This window comes from Balaenoptera acutorostrata, chromosome 4 (assembly GCF_949987535.1).
Source record: "Balaenoptera acutorostrata chromosome 4, mBalAcu1.1, whole genome shotgun sequence".
NCBI lineage: Eukaryota > Metazoa > Chordata > Mammalia > Artiodactyla > Balaenopteridae > Balaenoptera > Balaenoptera acutorostrata.
The window spans coordinates 77,429,761-77,453,993 of NC_080067.1; the positions used below are offsets into that span (position 1 = coordinate 77,429,761).

At 51.3% G+C, this 24,233-nt stretch overlaps 1 protein-coding gene across 1 annotated transcript in view; it reads right to left on the bottom strand.

Annotated features, from left to right (window-relative positions):
* Positions 1-498: 498 nt before the first annotated feature.
* XXYLT1 (xyloside xylosyltransferase 1) overlaps positions 499-24,233 on the bottom strand; it is a 198,204-nt gene continuing 174,469 nt past the window's right edge. The window contains exon 4 of the mRNA XM_007171567.2: positions 499-3,405. Within this exon, the coding sequence (XP_007171629.2) occupies positions 3,009-3,405 (397 nt within the window). The 3' untranslated portion in view covers positions 499-3,008. The remainder of the gene's footprint in view (positions 3,406-24,233) is intronic.

A 24,233-nucleotide genomic window follows, 5' to 3' on the forward strand; every position in this document is an offset into this window, starting at 1 on the left:
GGGAAGTCCCTATTGTTTATCTTTAAAAGTAGTTTTCACTATGGAAAATATAGAAGTAAATACAGATGAAAATTAAAAAGCACTTAATCCTACTACGCAGAAAGGTTCTCTTTTTGGACTTCTGTTCAATTCATACTACAGGCGTATGTTCCACTCACACAGCACAATTAATTATGTTTGCGTTGCATTGATTATAACAGGATCCCAATCAGGAACCAGCCTTCCAGGATTTGTCAAAAAGTTGTGGAAAAGCACAGGAGCACATGATGGCTTTGTTAGTCTGGCTGGGTTTCCTGTTGAGTTATTTTGCTGTTCACCATGGAGTTGTAAGGTCAAGGTTACTTGTGACAGAGAAGGGGGAAACTCCTGAGTAGGTGATCTCAAAGGTAAACAAGATTCTGTTTGGCTTTTGCCCATTTTGATCAATCAGTTTATTGCTTTTTCCTTGTAATGACAAAATACATTCATAGCTATAGAAACACTGTAACTACTGAAATTATTGCAGGAAAAATACCTTTGCTATTATGAGTCTAAAATGCTCCAGTGTTTCACTAACTTTTTTCCCCATTAAAATAATTGTTTTTTTTTAATGTGGTGTTTGAAACACATGATTTGTTTTAGGAGTTGAACTAATGAAATACAGCAGAACAGGCAGGCTCTCTGTCTCTTTATATATTTACATACACATATACGTAATTTAAAAAATAAAATTAGGATCATACTATGCATATAATTTTGTATTTTGCATTTGTTACTTAATAGCATATTATAAGCATTTTCCAAGGCGTTTTTCAAAAATATGATTTTTAATGCCTAAAGTATTCCATTATATGTCTGTAACACACATTATTTATCCACTCCCCTATTCAGCATTTTCAGTTGCTCCCAATTTTTTTCTATTATAAAAAAGGCTGTGATAAACAGTGACTCTCTGTCCACATCTCTTATTACAATAAATTTTAGAATCTGAATTACCTTAATGAGGTTTTCACAAGTATCAGTGATAGTGTGTCACTATCACACGTAATACAATGCTTGGCACACAGCAGACATTCAATAATTGGTAGCAATTGGACTTCCCTGGTGGCACAGTGGTTAAGAATCCGCCTGCCAGTGCAGGGGACACGGGTTCAATCCCTGGTCTGGGAAGCTCCCACATGCCACAGAGCAACTAAGCCTGTGCGCCACAACTACTGAGCCTGTGCTCTAGAGCCCGTGAGCCACAACTACTGAAGCCTGTGCACCCGGAGCCCATGCTCCGCAACAAGAGAAGCCACCACAATGAGAAGCCCGCGCACGGCAACAAACAGTAGCCCCTCACTCACTGCAACTAGAGAAAGCCTGCACGCAGCAACAAAGACCCAACACAGCCAATAAATAAATAAATAAGTAAATAAATAAATGAAATTGCCGTCTCTCAAAAACCACTAAAAAATAATAATAATTGGTAGCAATAAATAGGAAATCAAGTCCCTAAGAGGACAGACCCGTTCTGTCAGAACTGAGAGTTAGGAGAGACATGTGCTCCGTTTCATCAGGGGATGATGTAGGCGGACAGTTAGGGGTAAGCAGATGAGAAGGGATGGGGTGGTGGGTTTTGCTCCCAGAATTAGACTGGCTTGTCAATACCTGAAATGAAATGATTCTCCATTTTGAGCCCAATATAACCTTCTCAGACGTAGTCCCCCTTAGGCCCCAGAGACCCACTGTGGGCACACTTATTAGCTTAATCACGTGGGAAGGGAGACTCTGAATGACATCGATCACACTCTTGATTCAGATCCTTCAGGTAGCGGGAAACTATGATCAGAGAGCAAAGAGCATAAATCATTGTGTTCTCAAAGATTATTTATTAGCTATTCTCACTCATGGTGGAAAAAAATAAATGAAATTGAAATAAAATAAGATGAAAATCCAACAACACTTCTTCCCCAAGGACCTCAGGTAGATTATACAAAATGGACCAATAGAGGCTTCATGTTTGTAGCTCACTTACAGGAGAACTCATTAAAGCAGAAATCAAGTAATGACAGCCTAATTTCTTGTAAGGTATAGGGTCTGACCTGGTGCAATAAAGTCACAAGGATGAGTCTTCCAAATAAAGAGACTAGAATGCTTGTAAGTCTAAGAGCGACAGCCCTTCCAAGCTGCACGGTTACACTCGGGCACTGCTGGGCTCCTCTTTGGAATGAGTCTTCCCAATCCAGACAATTCCATCACCTGTCCTTGCGGGTGGCCAATCTCTTCTTTGATGGCAGATTTGATTTCAGAGCAGAGTCTGGTCACCTGGAGCTGGATCAGATGAATAAGGGATAATGAGGTTCTGTGATACAGTTGGGAGGTAAATGCTGTGAAGGTTAAAATAATGAGGCCAGTTTTCTTATGTGGGCCACAGGTGCTGCTGAAGGCCCTCCCCAAAGAGATGGGATCTTTACATCTCCACCAGGCGCCACGAGCATCGTGAGACTAACCACACAGCCTCCTAGGACGCGCGTGTGGAAGGCTAGCATTCCTTTGGATGCTTAAACTCTGGGCTGGTTGTTAAAACCCTGGCTCACGCATTTAGAGCTCACTGGGAGCTACAGCAGTACTGTTTGTTCTGTCTCGCCTGTCGATTTAAAATAAGTTTATATTTGGTCTAAGAAAGCCCAGTTCTTAAAAGGATTTCCATTCTTTGGGGGCTGAAGGCAAGGGGCACCGTTTTGTTTTTCTTCCTTCTTTTCAAATGCTCGCTTCCTAGCCCACCGGAAGAGGTCTATGTGTTTGTCCTTAATGACGCCTGGCCCCTGGAGGCAAAGGGTCCAGAGCACCAGTGGGGGCAAAGGATCCAGTCATCATTGGAATGGCTTCAGGACAGCAACGCGTGCTGGGAGAGCTGCAGCACCTGATCACAAGGACGTCCCTGCAGTGTCTCTCTAGGAGTTCAGACACTGCCCCGGGCCTGTCCGAGAAGCGCCCCTCTCCTTCCCCAGATCCCGAGCCCGAGGGCATGGTGGGCGAGGAGGCGCCTAGGCCTCTGGGATAGGGGTGTTGCAGTTCCCGTGGTAGATCTTGACGTGGCCCTCACACCGGAAATAGGCATCGAAGACGTCGCTGTAGCCATGGTCCCTCCACCAGGTGCAAAGCTGCCGGTTCCAGGTACAGTCCAGCACGTGGAAGAGCTCGGGGTGCTCCATGCCGATCATGGTGAAGAAGTCCTGGTCCCCGAGGTGACCCCGGAAGTGGTACTTGTCGGCCAGCTGCTGCACGTGTGCCGGCTCCAGCAGGCGGCCGTACAGTGGGGACTGGCGCATGGCCTCCAGGTTGAGCAGCACCACCCCGCTGTTGAAGCCGGGGAGCCCCTCAGGGGGAGGGCCCCCGACCCGGGTCTTGGGGTTCTCATGACGGAACTGCCAGAATGTGTGCCTGGGAAGGGGAAAGAGAACAGATTTAGCCTGATGTGTGTGTGCGGGGGGGGGGAACAGTCTGCCAGTCCTGTTCCCCGGGTCCTCACAACCACCCAGGAGGGAGGTTCCATTTTCACTCGTTTTACAGCTACGAGAACTGAGACATTCTGAGGTTCAGAATCTGTGTCACACCGCCAGCAAGAGGCAGAGCCGGTCTGAGTCTCCCAAGTCCAAGCCTCACGTTCTTCCCACCACCCTCAGGATGACATCATCATCTCCATCAATCACATCTGTACAGACTTCGTGAGCACCAGGCACTGCATCCTACGAGACGGGTGTTCTCAGAGGCAACACGTCACCTCACACCTGAGGACACTGCACAGAGAGGTTCAGAGACGTCCCCAAAGTCACACAATCAGCAAAGAGCACAAGCGGGGACTCAACCCAGGCATCCGGCTCCAGCGTCCATTTCTGAGGTTAGTAACAATCTAGGTGGAACTTTCCACCCCCTTGTCTTTGTCTGTGATCTTGAAAAGGAGAGGAGAGAGAAAAGTTGGGAAACAATTCTGAATGGTGATCAGGTAAAGACATAGGGAGCTAAACACAGGCTGAATCAAAATCATTTTTTGCTTCAGAACAAGTCTCATTCATTAAAACCCCATGCCTAGCATTTCTGAAACAGCTCAGGTCCACCCATGGGTCAAGTGAAAGTGGCTATGGGACAGACAAGTAGAATTACAGCAATTTTAGAGAGCAGGTCCGCTCAATTTCCATTTCTCTCTCTCTAGGCAGATTTAGAAATCTGCTCTAAGTCCACTGGATGTTAGAGCCAAGGGCCCCCTCCTAGGTCCTTTATCCACATGTTTCCATCTGGAGACAGGAAGTCAGATTCAGAAACCTCCCCGTGGGTGACAAGGTTAGAGCATGAGCCACTCTGTTCTCTAGCCTCTTTAACAGCAAGTTCCTGCACAGAATGGGCACAGGAAGGGGCAGAGAGAGACCCAGCCTCCATACCTGCAGAGATGCCGTCACAGCAGAGGGGCCTGCGACTTGGAGGAAGGAGGAAAGACGGAGGGCCCTTTGTCGTGGGCCAGGGCAGGAGTGGGCTGGGGCGTGCCCTGCATCAGGCCCCATCCCGCCTGTTATACCAGCTTCGCCTCTTCCCTAGAGTCCATAGGGTGGGGGATGCAGCATAGCAAAAGCAGCTCTGCCCCCGGCCTGGAAATGCCACCCTGTGGCCTCCCACAGAGCAGCTTCCCGACCAGCGACAGGGAGGAGCTGTGCAGTGGACGGCGCACGGGAAAGAAAACCAGAGGCCTGACCCGGGGTGGGCCACCCCGATGCATTTTCCAGTTCAACACATTTCTCCGGGTCTGGGAACAGAGAAAGCTTCCTTGAGGTCTCGCATATCACAAGGGGGCCGAGAGTTTGCTCCTGGCCAGGGGAAAGCATTCCATTTGGACATTCTTACAAGTGGAATACACAGGTTCATTGTCTGAATTTCACCATAATTGGACTGTGAGTGGAACAGAGCTCTGGTGCCTACTTGGTGATAACAACCTTGGCAAAAATAAGCTTCCAAAGCAAACAGAGATGCTAGATCTTTCTAGCCACTAAAGCCTGCAGTGATGGGATCATAGCGGGGTTAGAATGCAGTTTGACAACTGTTAGTTCATTTTACCATATTTCTTCCAAATGGTTAATTTCAGGAACAGGTTGCAAACCAGCTAAAATTCTACCAAATAGACCTGGGCTACCACGGCATGGTAGAGGAGGGACCCTCAGACCAGGCAAGGTTTTTTTTTGTTTTGTTTTGTTTTTTTTTAACTATTCTAGTTGGAAATTTTATTACCCCGCTCTCAGTAACTGATAGAGCAACTAGACAAAGGATGTGGAAGATCTGAACAAAGCTATCAACCAACTTGACCTAGTCGACATCTGTGGAACTCTCTACTCAACAACAGCAGAACACACATTCTTTTCTCCTGCAAATGGAACATTCACCAAGATAGACCATACGCTGGATGACAAAACAAGTCTCAGTACATTGAAAAAAGTTAAAAATCATATAAAGAATGCTCCCTAACCAAGATGGAATTGCACTTGACATAAACTAGATAGATAGAGAAAATTTCTAAATATTTGGAAATTAAGCAACACACCTTTAAAACAATCCACTGGCCAAAGAAGAAATCATCAGGAAAATCAAAGTATTGCGAATTGAATGAATAGTCATGTACCCTTTCATTCTCAAAAGCAGGTGACCAGCTGTCCCATGTCCTGAGAAACTGTCCTAGTCTCAGGCAAACCAGGACGGTGGGTCATCCATTGAAATGTTTGGGTTCAGACTACAAGTTATGTGTCACCTTAGGTACAGGGCTTTTCTCTCCCGCTATCTTTTTTAAGGGGAGGGTTGTGCTATTGCCAAGGCACTGGATTCATTCTCCAGAGAGGAGAGACCCGGGGGAAAGGAGAAGATGGCAGCGGAGAGGCAGAGCCGGTGCTCGTGGAGCCCCTGGACACCTCATGCCGCCATCAAGCCCACCGGTCCTTCTGTACTTCCCCCACGGTTCTGTCCTCCCCTCCCAGAGGCCGGGCGGGGGAACGTGGCACGGGCTGGTGGTGTGGGCGTGGCGGTCACGTCTGTGAGGTCTCCCAGCACCGCCATCGCCTCTGCCTCCTCAGCACCTGGCACAGCAGCGCCTCAGGAACTATGAAGTGACGATAAGGACTGAGGAAAAGGTCAGTGCAGCTCAGGCTACATGGCCTTCGATGTCATCTGGCACCAGGGGCAGGAAGAGGTCAGGACAGTTGCTGCTGCCGAGAAAAAACCTGCTGCTTCTCTGAGCCCTGGATCCACCGCTGCCCTGCTGCCAGGTCTATTTTGGGGGAGACTGAGGAGCAGGGACCCACGAGAGGGTGCTCAGATGTTTGAGAAAGGTTCAGAAGGGTTTCGACTCTTGAGCAAGCTGGGGAGCAGAGGGCCATCGGCAGCCCCGGGACGCCCTTACCAACCTCAGCAGGGAAGCTCCCCCAAATCTTCTTGTCTACACAAGAGTGACCTGGCACCGAACTTGCTGGGCTCCGGAGGGCAGGGCCAGAGGCAGAGAGGTAGATGGAAAATCCTTCCAGGCAGAGACCATAACCTCGGTGGCTCTTTGGGAACATGCTGCCTAGGACCACTGCTTAATCAAGACATAAGAGGCATTTGATAACAAACAGCCAGAAAGAACCAGGTCTGGGACATCAGCACGTTATGATTTGTAAGGAGAAGCAAGGGAGGGAAAGGAAATTGGAAATGCAAGCTGCCTGGGGTGTCTGAAGCAGAAACACAGCCTGAAAATGAACCAATGATTCTCTAAGTACAAAATTACTGCTGTTATTTAAAGTGTTCCTACTACCCCAAGATGCACCCAGAAAAACAGAACAGCCGCTTAGGGGAATGGTGGGTTTCTCTGGCTTCCACGGCAGCTGGTTCTTGTGGAGGAACAGTGCTAGCCTTGGGGTAGAGAATGATAGAGGGACGTGGAAGGGATGAGAACTCATGTAAGGGCCTCTGATCCCACGTGGAGCGGCCTAACGGGGTGGGGTCCCCAATTCCACACCCGCGGCAGCACGTGCGGGCTGCAAAGCCCTCTTAACAATTCTCTACCTCACTCCTCTCCTAGCAGTGCAGGGACATTGTTGCCTGCATTTTAACAGAGGGAACAGAGGCCCTCAGTTGTCAGGGGCAGGGCCCCCACTCGGATCCAGGGCCTCTGATCTCCAAGGTCCCTTTAATCTTTGACTACTTCAGATTCCACCACAGGCTAATGTTCCAAGGAGCAGCACTTGGATTTCAATATTACTTCTGACTTTGGTTGGCAGACCCCAAGGCCACGGGTGCTGGGGACCAGGCCATCAGGTGATGCAACCACTGCTGGCTTGGAGGGTGGTGGTCACAGAGCACCCCAGACCCTTGCTTGCCTTCCTCACAGGGTCTGGGCTGACCATATATATTCACAGGGCACTGCCAGTAGCACGTGCTGAGGCTGCAGGAAACCTCTGTATGAATGAAGGAATCCGGTTCTGAGAGCTTCCAGAAGTTTCTCAGATTAACCTCCATGGCCACAGCCCAGCCATGTGGTGCTGCCTAATTGTTTCATTTGGGCCTGTGTGGAGTCTTGTTCCCACCCCCATGGTCACCTGGAGACCCACACTAGAGGGGATAAGGTTCCTTCCCCCTTAGAAATAAATTTAACTGTAAAACGAGGCCTCGTGCAGATGGTCCGTTGTAAATACCGAGTCCTTCCAGAAGTCGACGAGGCTTGCTGGGAAAGCACAAGCAAGGAGCCTTCAAGCACATTCTTCTAGTTATGGGTGATGCATTTTCTAAATTTTTTATATCGAATACATCCTAATTAATAATCATAAAAAGGACTATTAAAAGCTAGTGGACTAGTTCTAGTGAGGAAAACCCATCCTTACAGGAAGGGGTGTTTGAAGTATTATAGTTTTGAAAAAGCAGAGCCATCTCCTCCCTCAGGTCTTTCCTCTGATGACCATTGCTAAGGTCACTCCAACAAGTCTCTCAACCAGAGGCCCTGGCTGAGAACCTAAAGCTCACGTCCTCCAGAAAAGGACCCACGTTGCCGTGAATCGTCCCTTCCTCCTCCCCGCACACCACCCCAAATCACAGACTCTTTTGCCTCCCTGTTTCTTCATGATTTTTTTCTCCTGAGTTGGCCTTTCTCAGCTCCTAAGGCTCAGTTTTCTACTTTCACTTCCAAGCAGGGAGAAGCAAAGATGGGAACACACACTGGGCCCGGGCAGTCTGCACAACAGCCCTCAGGAAGGTTCTGGGAGCCTGTGCCGACTCAGGCTGAGTTCAAGCCGTAGGTTCTCAGGCTGAGAAGGCCCTGTTGTAGGTCTGGGATTCACAAGGACGGCCTCACACGCAGCACATCTCACCGTGGCTCACCCCTCGAGTGCGCCTCAGAGTCGAGGGCAAAGTCTCTAAGGAGCAAGGTAGGCGGCCTCCACCCGGGGAAAGCTCGCCGTCTAATCAGCAAAGACTGGAATCAGGAAAACACTACTTCCCTCATGCCCGTGCTTGTGTACCAGGCCCAATCAGCTCTTGTTTGACTTGGAAGGGACCCTGTTTTCCAGTCGTCCGAGAGGAAAGGCCAGGAGTGAAGAGCCATGCTCAGAGACGGCCCAGCGTTCCACCCAGCCCCGGTCCTGCGAGGTGACAGGGGACAGTTCTAGGGGATGTGGGGATGATTTCACAGCAGTGGCACTGTCTCTTTACCCTGCCTCGGGCTGAGGCTGAGGTTCTGCGGGACGGGCGCTGACCCTTCATTCTCTAGGGGAACCACTGTCTTGTGGAATCAAACTGGAGAGGGCGTGGACCGCATGGAGCTGTGGGCCCTTCGAAGCTTTAAACTGCCTGTTTCCCTAGGGCATTTCTTACCACCGAGAGTCACAGCTGACCCTTGTTAGGATCTCCTGCTGGCAAGGCCTGAAGCAGGGAGGTCTCTGACTGCTGGTCAGAGAGGGTAAGAAATGTTCCCAAAGTCACACAGGTTATCAGTGGTAGGACTGACAGGGGCCCCTCATTGGCACTGGTCAGTCAGCAGAGAGGTGCCCGAAAGTCCACCCTGCCGTGTCTCCTAGTTCTTCATGAGATGAACAGGAACACCAGAGAGCACACTGAACTGAGAAGGTCAATCGCTGATCACTCAGATACTTAACAGACCCAACCCATGCGGAGGTGAGTGGGACATCCCTGCCCTCAGGAAACAGGCAGTGCAGCAAGGAGCTGAGACCCGGGTGTGAACACACCAGCGGTGGCGGTCCTGGGGTGGGGCTGGGGGGCTGCGCCTGGACCCAGGATGCCTGGGCTAGGGACCAGCGGGGTGAGCCCCTGGGCCTCTCAGGGCCTTGGTTTGCTCAGCGATCACGTAGGGATGGGGATGAGACACCCCTTAGGGCCGTCCTGGACTCCAGGAGCAAACACATGCCAGACCCTGCCCAGCGCCAGGCCCCTAGGAGTGGTCCTGGCTGTCACCATGGGTGCTCAGCCACCGAAGGCAGACGCCCTCCCTGCCAGGCTCTTCTCAGGGTGTGGTGGTATCTTAGGGACCAGCCCTCATCTACCAGCCAGGCGTCTGCAGGTTTTTGTTTCGACACGGCTTCCAGCTCCAGGGAGTCTGGAATGACTGTCTGTCTCGTTACCAAAGCAGCACCGGCTATGATCCGTCCACCTCTGTGGGACTCTAAAACCTGGCAGAACATTGGAATCATGGAGCGTGAACACCCCTGCCGGCAAGGCCCCGACCTGCTGCAGGACAGCCCTCCGAGCGCCCCCAGTCCTCCTTTGCTCTGGAGCCCTATGGGCGGCTTCAGTGGGCCTGAGGCCTCCCCTGGCACAGCACCACCAGGGCGCCAGCCGCTCCCCCGTGCCCTCAGGAGGGGTGGGATTCCCCTCCCTAAAGCCTCTGTCCCTTACCCTGGCCCTCCCGCCATTCCCCGGCCCGCCGGACGTCTCGGCTGTCCTCCCACACCTGCTGTCCTAGAGCTGTGAACAGGTGGGTGGGGCTGGGGAACCCATCACCACTCAATCTGACAAATGGCTCGAGAGCACTGAGGTGCCAGCACTGGGCTGGGCCCTGGAGGGCTGCATGGCGAGGAACTGGGGGAGGCACAGGGGACAGAGATGATGGGGGAAGAGGCATGGCAGGGTTCAGCCAGGCAGACGGAGCTCGGAGGGGCTTCAGGCCTAGGCTACTACAGGGGTGGCGGAGCCGCCAACAGCACGGCGGGGCTGGGAGGATGCAGAGGGGAGTGACCACGTTCAGTCTTGAACAGATGCCCAGCAGGGAGCTGGACACAGGTGTGTCACAAGCACAGTGCAAAGCAGGCAGGACAGAATGCTGGAGAGTGTTGACATGTAGCAAATGGAGGACGAGGAGCGAGGACACAGGCAGGACCTCTGAGTAGCCGAGCCGCCCGTCCCCCACACTGATGCGGGCCGTGGGGCCCTCTATCTGCTGTGGGACCCCCTGAGGAGCCGCACCGACCTCCAGCTGGACCTGCAGGCCCACTGTGTGCACTTTAACCCCGCATCCCCCAGCCCTGTGTCCCAGGTGCCCAAAGTGCCCCCAGCCTTCCTCCTTCACCCCTTCATCCCCATCCAATCCAGTGGGCCTCCAGGCCTTCCCTCCCCAGGTGCTGCCCTCCAAACCCTCTCACTGACACTGACTGCCCATTCTCTGCCTCCCATTTGAACAAACACTGATCAGGACAGAATGACACCCCAGACAGCACTAAGTATCTCCAGCCCTCCCTCCCCAAGTAGAAACCAATCCTGCTGCCACTCCCCCAGACTGCAGGGATGCACCCTGCCTCCCCCAACACACCCTTCCAGAGCTGCCCCCCCACCGTGCACTGCAGCCACACCATCAGTCTAGCTGCCTCCTCGCCTCCCTGCTCATCACCTCTGCCCACCATCCATACCCTCTTCTTCTCTGCTCCATCCCTAGGGCACCCTCAATAATTTCAACAGCCGTGATGAGAGTGTCACCTTGGCCTCAGGGTTCTTCAAGCCCCACTGGAGCTAGCCACTTGGCTCCCCCTTCTGTGCACCTTGCCACCAGAAGGCACTCTGTTCCAGATTTAATGTGATTCTTATCAAATTACCTATGACGTTTTTTTCACAGAACTAGAACAAGCAATCCTAAAATTTATATGAAACCATAAAAGACCCAGAATTGCCAAAGCAATCCTGAGGAAAAAGAACAAAGCAGGAGGCATGACTCCCAGACCTCAGACAGTACTACAAAGCTACAGTAATCAAAACAGCATGGTACTGGCACAAAAACAGACATATGGATCAATGGAACAGAATAGAGAGCCCAGAAATAAACCCACATGCCTATGGTCAATTAATCTTCAACAAGGGTGGCAAGAATATACAATGGAAAAAAAACCAGTCTCTTCAACAAGTAGTACTGGGATAGTTGGACAGCCGCATGTAAATCAATCAATGAAGTTAGAACACACCCTCACACCATACACAAAAATAAATTCAAAATGGCTTAAAGAATTATAAGACATGACACCATAAAACTCCTGGAAGAGAACACAGGCAAAACATTCTCTGACTTAATCATACCAATGTTTTCTTAGGTCAGTCTCCCAAGGCAATAGAAATAAAAGCAAAAACAAACAAATGGGACCTAATCAAACTTACAAGCTTTTGTACAGCAAAGGAAACCATAAACAAAATGAAAAGTGAACCTATGGACTGGGAGAAAATATTTGCAAGCGATGCGACCAACAAGGGCTTAATTTCCAAAATACACAAACAGCTCATACAACTCAATAACAGAAAAACAAACAACCCAATCAAAAAATGGGCAAAAGACCTAGACAGACATTTCTCCAAAGAAGACATACAGATGGCCAACAGGCACATGAAAAGATGCTCAACGTAGCTAATTATTAGATAAATGCAAATAAAAATAACAATGAGGTATCACCTCACACCGATCAGAATGGCCATCACTAAACAATCTACAAATAACAAATGCTAGAGAGGGTATGGAGAAAAGGGAACCCTCCTACACTGCTGGTGGGAATGTAAGTAGGTGCAGCCACTATGGCAAACAGTATGGAGGTTCCTCAAAAAACTAAAAATAGAGTTGCCATATGATCCAGCAATTCCACTCCTGGGTATATATCCAGACAAAACTATAATTCAAAAAGATACATGCACCTGTATGTTCATAGCAGTACTATTCACAACAGCCAAGACGTGGAAACAACCTAAATGTCCATCAACAGATGAATGGATAAAGATGTACATATATACAATGGAATACTACTTAGCCATAAAAAAGAATGAACTAATGCCATTTGCAGAAACATGGGTGGACCTAGAGATTATCATACTAAGTGAAGTCAGAAAGAGAAAGACAAATACCATATGATATCACTTACGTGTGGAATCTAAAATATGACACAAATGAATTTATCTATGAAACAGACTCACAGACATAGAGAACAGACTTATTGTTGCCAAGGGGGAGGAGGAGATGGGGAGAGATGTATTGGGAGTTTGGGATTAGCAAACGCAAACTTATACATAGGATGGATAAAACAACAAGGTCCTACTGTATAGCACAGGGAACTATTCAATACCCTGTGATAGACCATAATGGAAAAGAATATGAAAGAGAATGTATATATATGTATAACTGAATCATTTTGCTGTGCAGCAGAAATTAGCACAGCATTGTATATCATCAACTATACTTAATAAAATTAAAAAAAAAAAAAAGAAGGCACTCTCCTCCAGGGACAGGGAGCTGAGACAGATCCCCTCTGACCACATCCCCATGGAAGCTGCCAGTAGGCCCCTTGGGAGTCTCTGGGGCCTACCTCTCCTTATTTTCTAGATTGTCAGTCTTTCCTGGCTCCCCTGGTTCCCCCCGCCCCAAGTCTAAACTGCCCCCCCAGCACCTCACCACATGCCTGGAACGTGACAGTGTTGAAAGCCGCAGAGAATGAAGACCCAGAAATGCTGCAGGAGGTGCCCGAGACCTTTGAGAGGTGAGTGATGGAGCCTAAGAGGCCAGACACTTGGCCCTGGGGACACAAGAGCAGGGGGAGCAGAGGCAGGGCAGGCAGATACCCCGGCAGCAAAGAGAGGGCACAGGGAAGCGTATTTACAGAGAGGGAAGCGAAGCCACACGCCAAGGGAAAGGGATGCGTGTGCCAGACTGAAGAGAAAGGAAACAGGATGAATGGCAGGGTGGCACTTTGAGGAACGATAATCATGATAATGGCTAATATTTAGTGAATATTATGTGCCAGGCCGTTTTAAGTTCTCATTTAACGTTTGTAACAAACCCATGAGGTAAGAACTATTATCTCCATTTTATAGATAAGTCTGATAGGAAGATGATATAAACATTTGCCCAAGGTCAGAGGAGCCAGGCAGAAGAGTCTGCCAAGAAGAGGGAAATCCTGGGACGCATCTGAGCCTGAAGGAGGGAAAGAAGTAAGAAGGTGCAGTGGCTCCGAGGTGGGAGCAAGGGATATTTTAAAAGCTCATTTTTGGTCAACTCTAAATCTTGGGAAGGTAAGAGGTGAAGTCATCTCTGGAGATAGAGGAGCTGGGGTGCAAGAAGGGCCTGAGAAAGAGAAATCGTCTATGAGGGCCCCTCGGAAATGCAATAAGGAATCAATAAAAGATGAATGAAAGAATTTGCTGGAGTAGCGAGGGCGTGAGGAAGCTCTGGATTGATAACCAGGACGTGCCTTATTCACCTTTATGTCTTGAGAGCCTAGCATGGGCATTTGATTCCCAGCACACCCGTGAGAACTGCTAAGTTTCAAATGAATGGATGGATGAATGGATTAAAGAATGAATGAACAAAAGAATAAGAGACTGTAAGATCAGACAGCAGAAATTTAAAAGAGGAGAATGTTGATGAAGGTGGTGGAACAACAGTTCAGAAAGGCAGTTGGGAGACAGTGCGCCCCGGACCCTGTGAGCTGGGGCCATGCAGGTCTTCACCGGGGGGAGCCAGGTCTCCTGCAGGGTGAGGATAGAGAAGGCAAGGGAGAAAAGTTGGTCCCCTGAGCTCTAGAATCCACACCTGTGATGAGATGCGGGTGTGACAAAGGTGAGCCATGAAGAGCCGCAGATGGTAACCTGACCCAGTGGTGCCCACAGCCCTGTGGACAATGCCCTTCCCAGCGCTGGCTCTGGAAGAGCCCAGAGCCCCTAGCTTCCAAGTAGCGGGGCTTGTACATCACTGCTGGGAGCAGCTCAAATCTGGTGTGAGCCCTGGGACCAACCAGGAGACTGCAGGGCCTGCAGCCAGCAGGCTGGGCTGGTCACAACCCACGTGCAGGGGGCCCCAGCTCAGCTCCACAATCCTGCCCTTTCCCAGAAGTCGGGCTGAGGGAGGGACTTTCATCAGGGTGAAGACAAAGCCAGAGAGAGTCACCTTCAGAATTGGCTCACTGCTCCCAACAGCCCCGTGGCACTAGGGGACACGGGAGAGAAGTGCCCAGGACACATGCCGGGTGTTTTCCGGGTCAGTGAGCAGAACGTAGGCGTGTGCAGTGAGGGTGATGGGGAGGAGCACGGGTGGAATTTAACCTTGTGTCCGCACTAAGCTCAACACCCATCCAGCCCAGTGTCCTTCACCCTGGTGTGGCTGACCCGGGCACAGAGGCAACCGAGCTCCAGGAAAATGTGTTACTTCCCAAGCCCAGAAGCAGTCTGTGAGCTGTCCCACTTCATCTCAGCTGACCTGTGCCTTTGCCTGTCCCTGCTCGCTGTCCCACACACTGTGGCACGGGTCTTGGTCAAGGGTAAAACAAGTCATCGGCATGTTGACACAAACACTGGGGCTCTCCTCTCACCTGTCAGGCACACGGCAAGGCACCGTGGGGGGACAGCGACGGGCGAGACACAGGCCCTGCCCCACGGGAGCCTGTCACGGGCAACAGCACTTTTCAGATGTCACCATGCCAGGGACTCACCTGGGATCTTGTGAAAATGCAGATTCTCATTCAGATGCTGCATTTCTGACAAGCTCCCAGGTCATGCTGATGCTGCTGGCCCGACGATCATACTCAGAGGGAAAAAAAAAAAAGGTATTTTTAATAATTTTATAAAGAAATGAAAACCACATGAGTAGCAGTGATATTTTATCATGAAAATGGCCGTGAAATAGGTGGCATGGCCACTTGCAAATTTTTATGCTAATATTTGCTGAGCCTTCTCATGTTGCACAGTCCTGGGGGCCTGCTGGGGAGAGGCTTCCTGGAAGCAGGGCACTTATGATGCCAGGAGGGAGGGCCCAGGTCTGCCGCCTTCCATCCCCAGGGATTAGCGGTCAGTCTGGGGTGGAGGGGGAGGCAGGTATGTATTAGCTGTCCACTGACTTGAAAAAAAGTGCCGGTGCATGACGGGGTTAAGAGGTTCTGAGGCAGACAGTCCGCGTTCAAATCCTGGTGCTCTCTGCTCACTACCCTGCACAAGGTGCTAAAGTGCTTTGTGCTTCAGTCTCCCCATATGGAAACAGGGTTGTTGTGAGGATTTTATGAGATAACGCAGGTAAAACAATCCCATCAGACAAGATGATGGAAGCCAAGGACACACGTCACCTTCAGTGAGAAGCATTGTGGATTCTCTGTGGCTCAGTTCCCACCCCTGCCCCATTGAGATGACCCCTGGGGTCTCTCCTCCAGTTTCCCCAGCACCAGAGGCCTCTGTCCTCATCAACTCCTTCTCACCCATATCCCTAAGTCTTCAGTAAACATCTGTTCAAAGCCTGGTACAGACCAAGCGCCGCACCTGAAATAATGAGGAGGAGGAAGAGGAGCTGCCATCACTCATGCAGCCCTTACTCAGCTTTACATACATTCTCTCAATCCCTCACGACAACATCTATGGTCAGTACAGATGAGGAAGGGAAGGCTCAGAGAGGTTAAGCAATGTGCTTGTGGTCACACAGCCCTCCTGCGAGGCTAAGCCCAGAGGTGAGGCTGCGGGGGCAGGAGGAAGTGCCCTCCCTGCTTAGTGTTGCGCTCCCAGAGGGGCCCATGAATGTGTGGAGCCTACAGGGTGGGCTCTCAATCTCCTGTGCTCTCACCAAGTTCAGAGCTGGAGTGAGAAAGAACTCAGAGAATGGATTCTCAGAGGAGGTCTGGTTGGTGGAGCAGAAGACAGGATAGGGGATTCCACACACCAAGACTGGGGGTGGGGTCTGAATTTCGTCAGGCCAGTTCCAACCATGGAGCAGGCTATGTAAGGGTAGACGGATAGCAGGAGTGAGCCAGCGTGCTCCCTGCCCCAGGTGCACTTAGAGGCAGGAAGCCTGGTTCCAGTCGTGGCTCTGGCCCTGGAACCAAAATCCCGTAGCTGAAAAAACCTATAGAGATCACCCAAGAACACGGAGAGTGGAAGCAACGTGCACAAGATCACCCAGCTGAGACATAACAGCTCACATGACCGGGCACCACAAAGCTGCCTGAGGGCCCTCCCACACCAGCAAGATGGCAGCCTCAGCTTTTGTCTCATGCTTTCCAGATTCTGACCAAGGAAAAACACACTCTTTTTTAGGGTCATAGTACATCAGTTCTTTCCCTAAAATACCTAGGTCAGCCCTTGCTGCCTGTTCTTCACTTGCCATCATCTAGTAAGTTTAACCACCCAAGGATGCTCTCTGCAAACCCCCCACCCCTGCACACAATCCCAGGACCCCATCAGCCTTCGGAACCCAACCGCAGGGACCCATCCCAGGGGCCTAGGGTGTGCAGGGCCCTGAGGACACAAGGGTGAATCACACAGAGACCTCTGTCCCGCAGGAACCATTTAGGATGGGACAAGTAGTCACCACACTGGGGATGGCTCACCTTGGCTCTTGGCAGGGAAGTCTCTCTGGCGATGCCTGCGACGGGCATCCTGCCAGCCAAAGGAGCTCAGGGTAAGAAAGGAAGGCCACAGAGGCCGCCACTCCCAAATTCTCTCAAAACACTGAAACCCTCCAGAGTCCATGCTTCATCCGTGGGGCCGCAATGTCTTCATGTGGACAAAGGGCCATCCCCATGAGACTTAAATTATTCAAGCATTCTAAATCCTCCTGCATGAGGTCAAGCAGGCAAAGAAACTATTGTCATTTGGAAGTTCAGGTTGAGGACAAAAGGAGGCTCAGTGGGGTCCCTGCAGGATGGTTCAGAGAAGGGGTGTGTGCTCTGGAGAGAGAATATCTAGGTTTGCCCCCAAGGCTCCACCCCTTTCCAGCCTCTCTGCAAGGGACAGTGACTTGGGACCAGTGTCAGAGAGTCCCATCCCCAACGCGGGCCCTGCAGTGAAGTCAGAGAGAAAGGGAGCAGGCGTTCACCCCTCTGTGGGTGAACACCCCGAGAGCCCTGCCCTGCCTGTGGGCTGTGGTGGGCGTTTATGAGCTGCCATCTGTGTATGGTGACAAGCTGACAGAGTCCAGGACGGATGAAGGGAGACCACCCCCATCCTGGGCTCATTCTGACCATTCCCCCAGCGGCTGGCCCGGTTTAGTTCATGCTCTTGGGCCCCTCAGAGCCTCGCCCTTTGGGGGTGGTGATGGCATGACCCATGTGCTCCGCACATGGAAAGAGGCCCTGGATGGCGGGCTAGGCCAGCCTCCTCCTTCACCCCGGGGCTGGCCCGGAGGCAGCTATGCCTTCTGTGCTGTGTGGGCCTCCTGCAACTCCGTGGGGGCCCCAGATGCAGAAGGACTCTGGGGCTCTTTAAGCCTCTCCTCACGCAAGGGCTGCAGGGGGGCCGTGTGCGGGGCGGGGCGGCAGCATTACAGGCCGTCTGTGAAGAGCACACTTGAGCCACACAGGCCTGGCCTCCAGCCCACCCGAACACCCAGCTTGTTCCCGGCCTGCCAGCGTGCCCTCACAGCCGGCTGCCCTCTGTGCCCCGAAGCCCCGCGGCTTGGCACTCCACTGCGCTGTCTTCGCTGTTTTCTTTCTTTTAAAGAAGGGAAGAAGAAGGAATTCCACAAAGCAAGCTGTCCTCCTGACAGGCCAGCTCAGAGCGCAGCTGAGCTAGGCTGAATCAAAGAGCAACATTACCAGGGGGTTATCTGAATTGTCTGGCTCAGAAAATACACAACTCCTCAAAGACGGCCTGGGATCCCAGCAGCTCCCCGTGCACGGGTCGCTGGGACTGACGCCCCTCCCGGTCTCTAAACGTGCCAGGGGGTCCAGCAGAGACTGCAGACCTGCAGTTCCATTCAACAAGCACAGGAATTCAGAGCAGGGGCTGCGGAGTCAGGCCTGGGCTGCAGTCTCAGGGCTGCCCCTTCCCAGAGGTAGGGCCTCCAGCCAGTTACTAAACTCTGAGTGTGGTCATCTGTAAACCTGAGAGAATGAGATCTCTTTGAGGCTTAAGTTGAAGTGCCAGGGGAGAGCCTGGCACATTTATTAATTGAAGAAATACTTACTGAAAACCCACTATGTGCTAGACACCATTCTAGGCCCTGGGATACAACAATAAACAGGAAAGACAACTATGATTCCTACCCTCGTGGAGCTCAGTGTCTGGGGAGGATGCAGACCAGCCAGCAGGCAATCACAGTTCTGGGTGATAAGAGACAGGATGGCATAGCAATGGGGAGCTTTAAGACCCCAAAAGAGAGGCTCCTCACCCAGTCTTGAGGGGTTCAAGGAAGCCTTCCTGGAGAAACTGGTATGTGAGCCCCGATGTGAAGACTCAGGCAGGTGAAGAGCAGAGGTGGGCCACAGCGCACCTGGCCTGGGGAACTGAGTGCAGTCCAGCCCGGCTGGAGATGAGATGGGCGGCGGGCAGGGGCCAGACTAGGAAGGGTCCTGTGAGGAAGGTCAGGGAGGCTGACCTTGATGCCGAGGATAACAAAGGGTTAAAGCGAGGCAGCCTGCGTATGAGGAAGGTCACCGGCTGGGCGAGGGATGGCCTGGAGAAGGCAGGGCTGGAAGCAGCCAGATAGCTGGAGGCTGCCGCAGCGACCCAGGGGAGCATGGCGGTGGTGTCGGGGCAGGAGGGAAGCGGAGGATTCAGGAGATGGTCAGCAGGCGCGGGACAGGACCTGAGGACTGACGGGTGGATAGAGGGACTGAAGGAGGGTAGGAGCTCCGTGCTCGGGTTTCTGTCCTGAGCACTCTGGGCGTGGCATAAATGGCAACAGCTATGTAACCATGATCACCGACTCGCGCAGGGACACGGGCCAGGTCGTTGCCCTGTCCGGGCCTCGTTCTCCCACCTGTACAACAAGGACACGCTCCCAGCTCAGACCCGTGTGTCTCTGTGCCACCCCCAACCACCGCCTCAGTGCCGGCACATGCTCACTCCTCCCGCCTTTGTGCGTTTCTCCAAACACAGGACCAGGCCGGGAGGACGCGGACAGGGACAGCTGTGAGACGCTGGCCAGTGTGGCCCATTTAATGCCGACTGCTTTGCAGACGACGTAGAGCAAACCTGCCTTTCCCCTGCGCCTTCCGGACCACAGTTACCCTCGCCTCGTCCAGGGCTGGTGAGCGTCCCCTGCTTCCCTGCCACATGGGGCCGATTTCCTAGGGAGATGTTCTCCCCTCCAATCTGGAAGCGTGCCGCTTAGCTGCCTCCTTGGATCTGATCTGCTCAAGTCTCTTCTCCATGCCTTCTAGATGGATCACCAGAATCTCTGCCGAGCCTGGGGGGCTCCCTCTAAAGGCAGAGAAGGATGGGAACTACCCTGGCCCTCTGTCCCCACCCAGCTCTCTACTCAGGTGCCCACAGGCACGCCTGGGGCTCCTGGAGCTGGAAGAGCACTGTGGAGAGGAACTCCAGCCCCACAGTACCCAGGGCCTGTGACTTCTCAGCTCTCTCTGGGGTGAAGGGCCGGGAACTAGCCTGAACCAGAACCGCCAGCTGGGATTTGAGTGCACATGAAGAGGGGAATTAAAAAAAGACAGATCAAAATTGGCCTTAAAATTAGACGCTAGTCCAAGCCACTACCTGCGGAGAGTGACTAGAATCCTCTGCAACGACAGCAGGCTGCCGGACACCACTCCTGGAGCCGTTCTTCTGGAATTCTCTGGCTGTTCAGGGGGCAGCTCCTCCTCCTCCAGGGCTCCTGGCCGCCCTCTCCCTGCCTTTCTCCCCGTGGCCGTTCAGGCTGCCCAGTTGCTGACTGAGGAAGAAGCGTCCTGACTAGAACCACAGCCAAAAGAATCAGGTGCTTATTTTCACCCCTGCACCCCAGGGGGCCCTCATCCTGAAAACTCTGGTACCGCCAAGGGTCGGGGGTGGGCTGCAGAGCTGCTCTGCTCTCCGCCCTGTGTGGAACCTGCAGGGCCGTCTTGCTGGGGAGGCCCCAAGTTCCCAACTAGTTCCCAGCCTGAGAAAAAGCAAGAAGAAACCTGGGCCGCGGACACACCTTGGGAAGGAGGCAAAGAAGACAAGGAATGAACCCACGCAGCAGAGCCGGGCCAGGCCCCACGGAGCCCCGCGCCAGCACCCTGCCCACACCTGCACCATACCACGGGTGGGCCTGCATCTTCAACACTCCCCTTCCCTGCCGGACCTTCTCCTTCCCCTCCCCAGAGCCGCCTGGCTCCTCGCCCAAGACCCAGACACCTGCCCACACGCACGGAGCCCACAGGGGCCCGACCAGGCCTCCTGCCATTCATTCCACCCAGGCACACGTGCGCAGGGCTGCTGACACAGGATGTTCCCCCTCCTCGCTCACAGCCGGACTCCTCGTGGGATCTCAGGGAACTTTTACCAAACGAAGCCCTTCTAGCCTCTGCCCTCCTCCTCAGATGCCGTCCAGGTGCAGACGTCTCACGTAGCTGGCTCACGTAGCTGGCTCCGAGCCGCCCGCCTCTCCCAGCAGCCCCAGGCTCCGGATGCAGATGCATGGGGCCACGAGGCCTGTGAAGGTGCCGATTCTTCCCTCTTCACGCCGTCTGCTCGTCCACACGGGCAGGAACCGCGAGGCTGCACGGTCAGGGGCCCCTCTTGCGTGGGCTGGGCAGGTATTTGCTGATGCCATTCTGAGCAGACAGTGCTGCCTCTCCTCCGTGGCACTCCCGTGTGACTCGGCTCAAGTCTGCCCCTGGGAAGGTTTTCTCAGCTAAGTCCGCTCTTCCTCTTCCCGGCTCAGGCTTCTCTTCCCTGAGAGCCGTGTGGTGAATGGCAGGGCTGTGCAAACATTACTGTGCACACAGAATGTCTGTCTGGAGATCCAGTTAAATGTAGCTGGGGTTCAGCAGGTGAGAGGGGTGGGATCCTGCATTTCTGACAAGCTCCCAGGTGATGCTGCCGTGGTCCACAGGCAACACTTTGGGGAGTGAGAAAGCAGAGGAAAGAGACTTGGGATGCATGCGATGTTCCTGCATTACATGAGGTAATGCAGAGCCGAGAGCCCCTGAAGCCGCGGGTGCCCACAAATGCAAGTTCTTTTCCTTTTGCTTCAGCTTTCTCCCTGTAATAGTAGGAACGAGAGACCTCGCAAGAGGTATTGCCAGAGAATTAAATGAAATAACATCTGAAGACCGTGGTGCACAGCAGGTGACAGGTGATGAGAGTTCTCCCTCCTTTCCTTCTGCTGTTAGTCCTGTGTCTGGCACATAACCTGTGTCCCATATGATCAGGGAGGGGGCTGGGAGGGCCCAAAGGCCTGTCTCTTAGACTAAGGGTCTCCACATCCAGCTCTGAGTGCCTGTGCGTGTGGTACTGGAGAAGTGGGTTGTTCAGGTCATGCTGAAGGCTGATTCCTCAAGTGATTTTGTTACTTGGATACATGTGCATGAGCAAGGACGCCTGCTAACACATGGGAGGGGCCATACAGAGCAAGGACCTACAGATGGCAGCCAGCCTGGAGAGCCCTGGGTAAGGCCCCAAGCCCTGCTGCCTCTTGGTCGGGGCAGCAACCACTGGAGAGGACCGTGCGTCCCCACTTAGTCTGATCCTCACTGTAAGTCAGCAGCTCAATAGAAGAAAGGTAGGTGCTTTTAGAATCTGCATTAACCAGTCTGGCTGGGGAAAGGACCATTCATCAGAACCCCTCCTTTTTCCTGGCCTATAGGTACTCAAGCTGCTTCAGAGATCTTGCTTGTTTCCAGGGAAAGGCTAGGGGCTCAGGGAACCAAGCTCAATATGTGATATATAGCAGTGTTGCTTCTAAGGTTTAAGGCAAAGGCAAGAGGAGAAATCAGACTGATGGCCAATTCATCTTCAGTAAGCATTTACTGACAGCAAGTCTGCATCCTAGCCTCCCCTGCCCCCCACACATATACTTAATCTTTTCTGATTAAGATCAAAAGCAAACCCCTTTGATCTGAATCAGAAAATTATGCTGTTTCAGCTCATACAACTCAATATCAAAAGAACGAACAACCCAATCGAAAATGGGCAGAAGACCTAAATAGACATTTCTCCAAAGAAGACATGCAGATAGCCAACAGGCACTTGAAAAGATACTCAACCTTGCTAATTATTAGAGAAATGCAAATCAAAACCACAATGAAGTATCACCTCACACCAGTCAGAATGGCTATCATCAAAAAGTCTACAAATAATAAATGCTGGAGAGGATGTGGAGAAAAGGGAATCCTCCTACACTGTTGGTGGGAATGTAATTTCGTACAACCACTATGGAGAATAGTATGGAGGTTCCTTTAAAAACTAAAAATAAAGCTACCGTATAATCCTGCAATCCCACTCCTGGGCGTATATGTGGAAAAGATGAAAAGTCTAACTTGAAAAGATATATGCACCCCAATGTTCATAACAGCATTATTTACAATAGCCAAGACATGGAAACAACCCAAATGCCCATCAACAGATGATTCGCTTAAGAAGATGTGGTACATATGCACAATGGAATACCACTCAGCCATAAAAAGAATGAAATACTGCCATTTGCAGCAACATGGATGGACCTAGATAATATCATATTAAGTGAAGTCAGTCAGACAGAAAAAGACGAATATCGTATGATATCACGTATATGTGGAATCTAAAAAATAATACCAATGAATCTATATACAAAACAGAAAGAGACTCACAGACATAGAAAACAAACTTATGTTTACCAAAAGGGAAAGGGCGGGGAACAGGGATAAATTAGGAGTATGGGATTAACAGATACAAACTACTATGCATAAAATGGATAGGCAACAGGGATTTACTGTATAGCACAGGGAGCTATATTCAATATCTTGTAATAACCTATAATGGAAAATAATCTGAAAAAATACATATATATAAATGAATCACTCTGCTGTATACCTGAAACTAACATGATATTGTAAATCAACTATACTTTAATTTAAAAAGAATAATGCTGTTTCGTCATACTTGTAGAGGGTACCTGCTGAGACTGCGGGATCCCTCTGGCATGGTACCGGCCCGCATCCAGTGCAGAGGGACACATGTGGCCAGAGAGGGAGCACTGAAAGTGATGGTGGTGCAAACACAGAGGTCAAGGGGCTCTGAGTAGGAGAGATGACATGTGAGCCCCAGAAACCATGCTCTGTTCCCAGAGTGCATCCCTAATATACATACACACACGCGCACATGCACACACATACACACATGTATTTCCTCTGCCTTCGGGAAGCTGAGGTTCAACTTCCCAGCTAGTTCTGAGTTCTGCTTTTTTCAGAAAGAGGTACAAATTTGCCAGGAGGCCATTCCTTCTCCAGCCCCAGCCCTTCTCCATGCCCTGATAACATTTCACACAGCTATTTAACAAGCAAGGTTAAGGTTTCTTTTAACTGGCTATTAAAATCAGAGCACAGAGACAAGTTTTGTAAAGCTTGGTTTCCATAGAGGATAACTTTTCTTCTGTGGGTTTAAAAAAATGAGAATCTTGATTGAAACTGCAGGCAGCCACATAAACAGTAAAGCCCACTCAGTCTTCCAAATGCAAACAGAATGTGAGGATCTTTTCCCTGAGGTTAAAAGGAATGCAAATTCATATGATTTGTTTCCAAATTTTTTAAAAAGGTGAAAATGCTAGTAAGACCGCTGTGAACTCAGATGACACCTCCAAGTGCAGGCTGTACTGATTTTTACCTCGCCACACTCCTAAGAAGACCTTCCCTTGGCATCCAGCTTCTGAGCCTTCCTCTTTCTCTGTTCTTGTCTTCAAAAGAACAGGAAATGCCAGCAGGTTTGTTTTTCTCTGCCCCCGGGGTGCTCCCGTCCCTTTTATCAGAACAGTGGCAACTTCAAGTTAGAGGCAGCTCCTGGGACTAGTTTCAGAGCTGAGCTGGTTTTGATGTAAAAATACATACATACACATGCTCACATGCACGCGTGCACACACA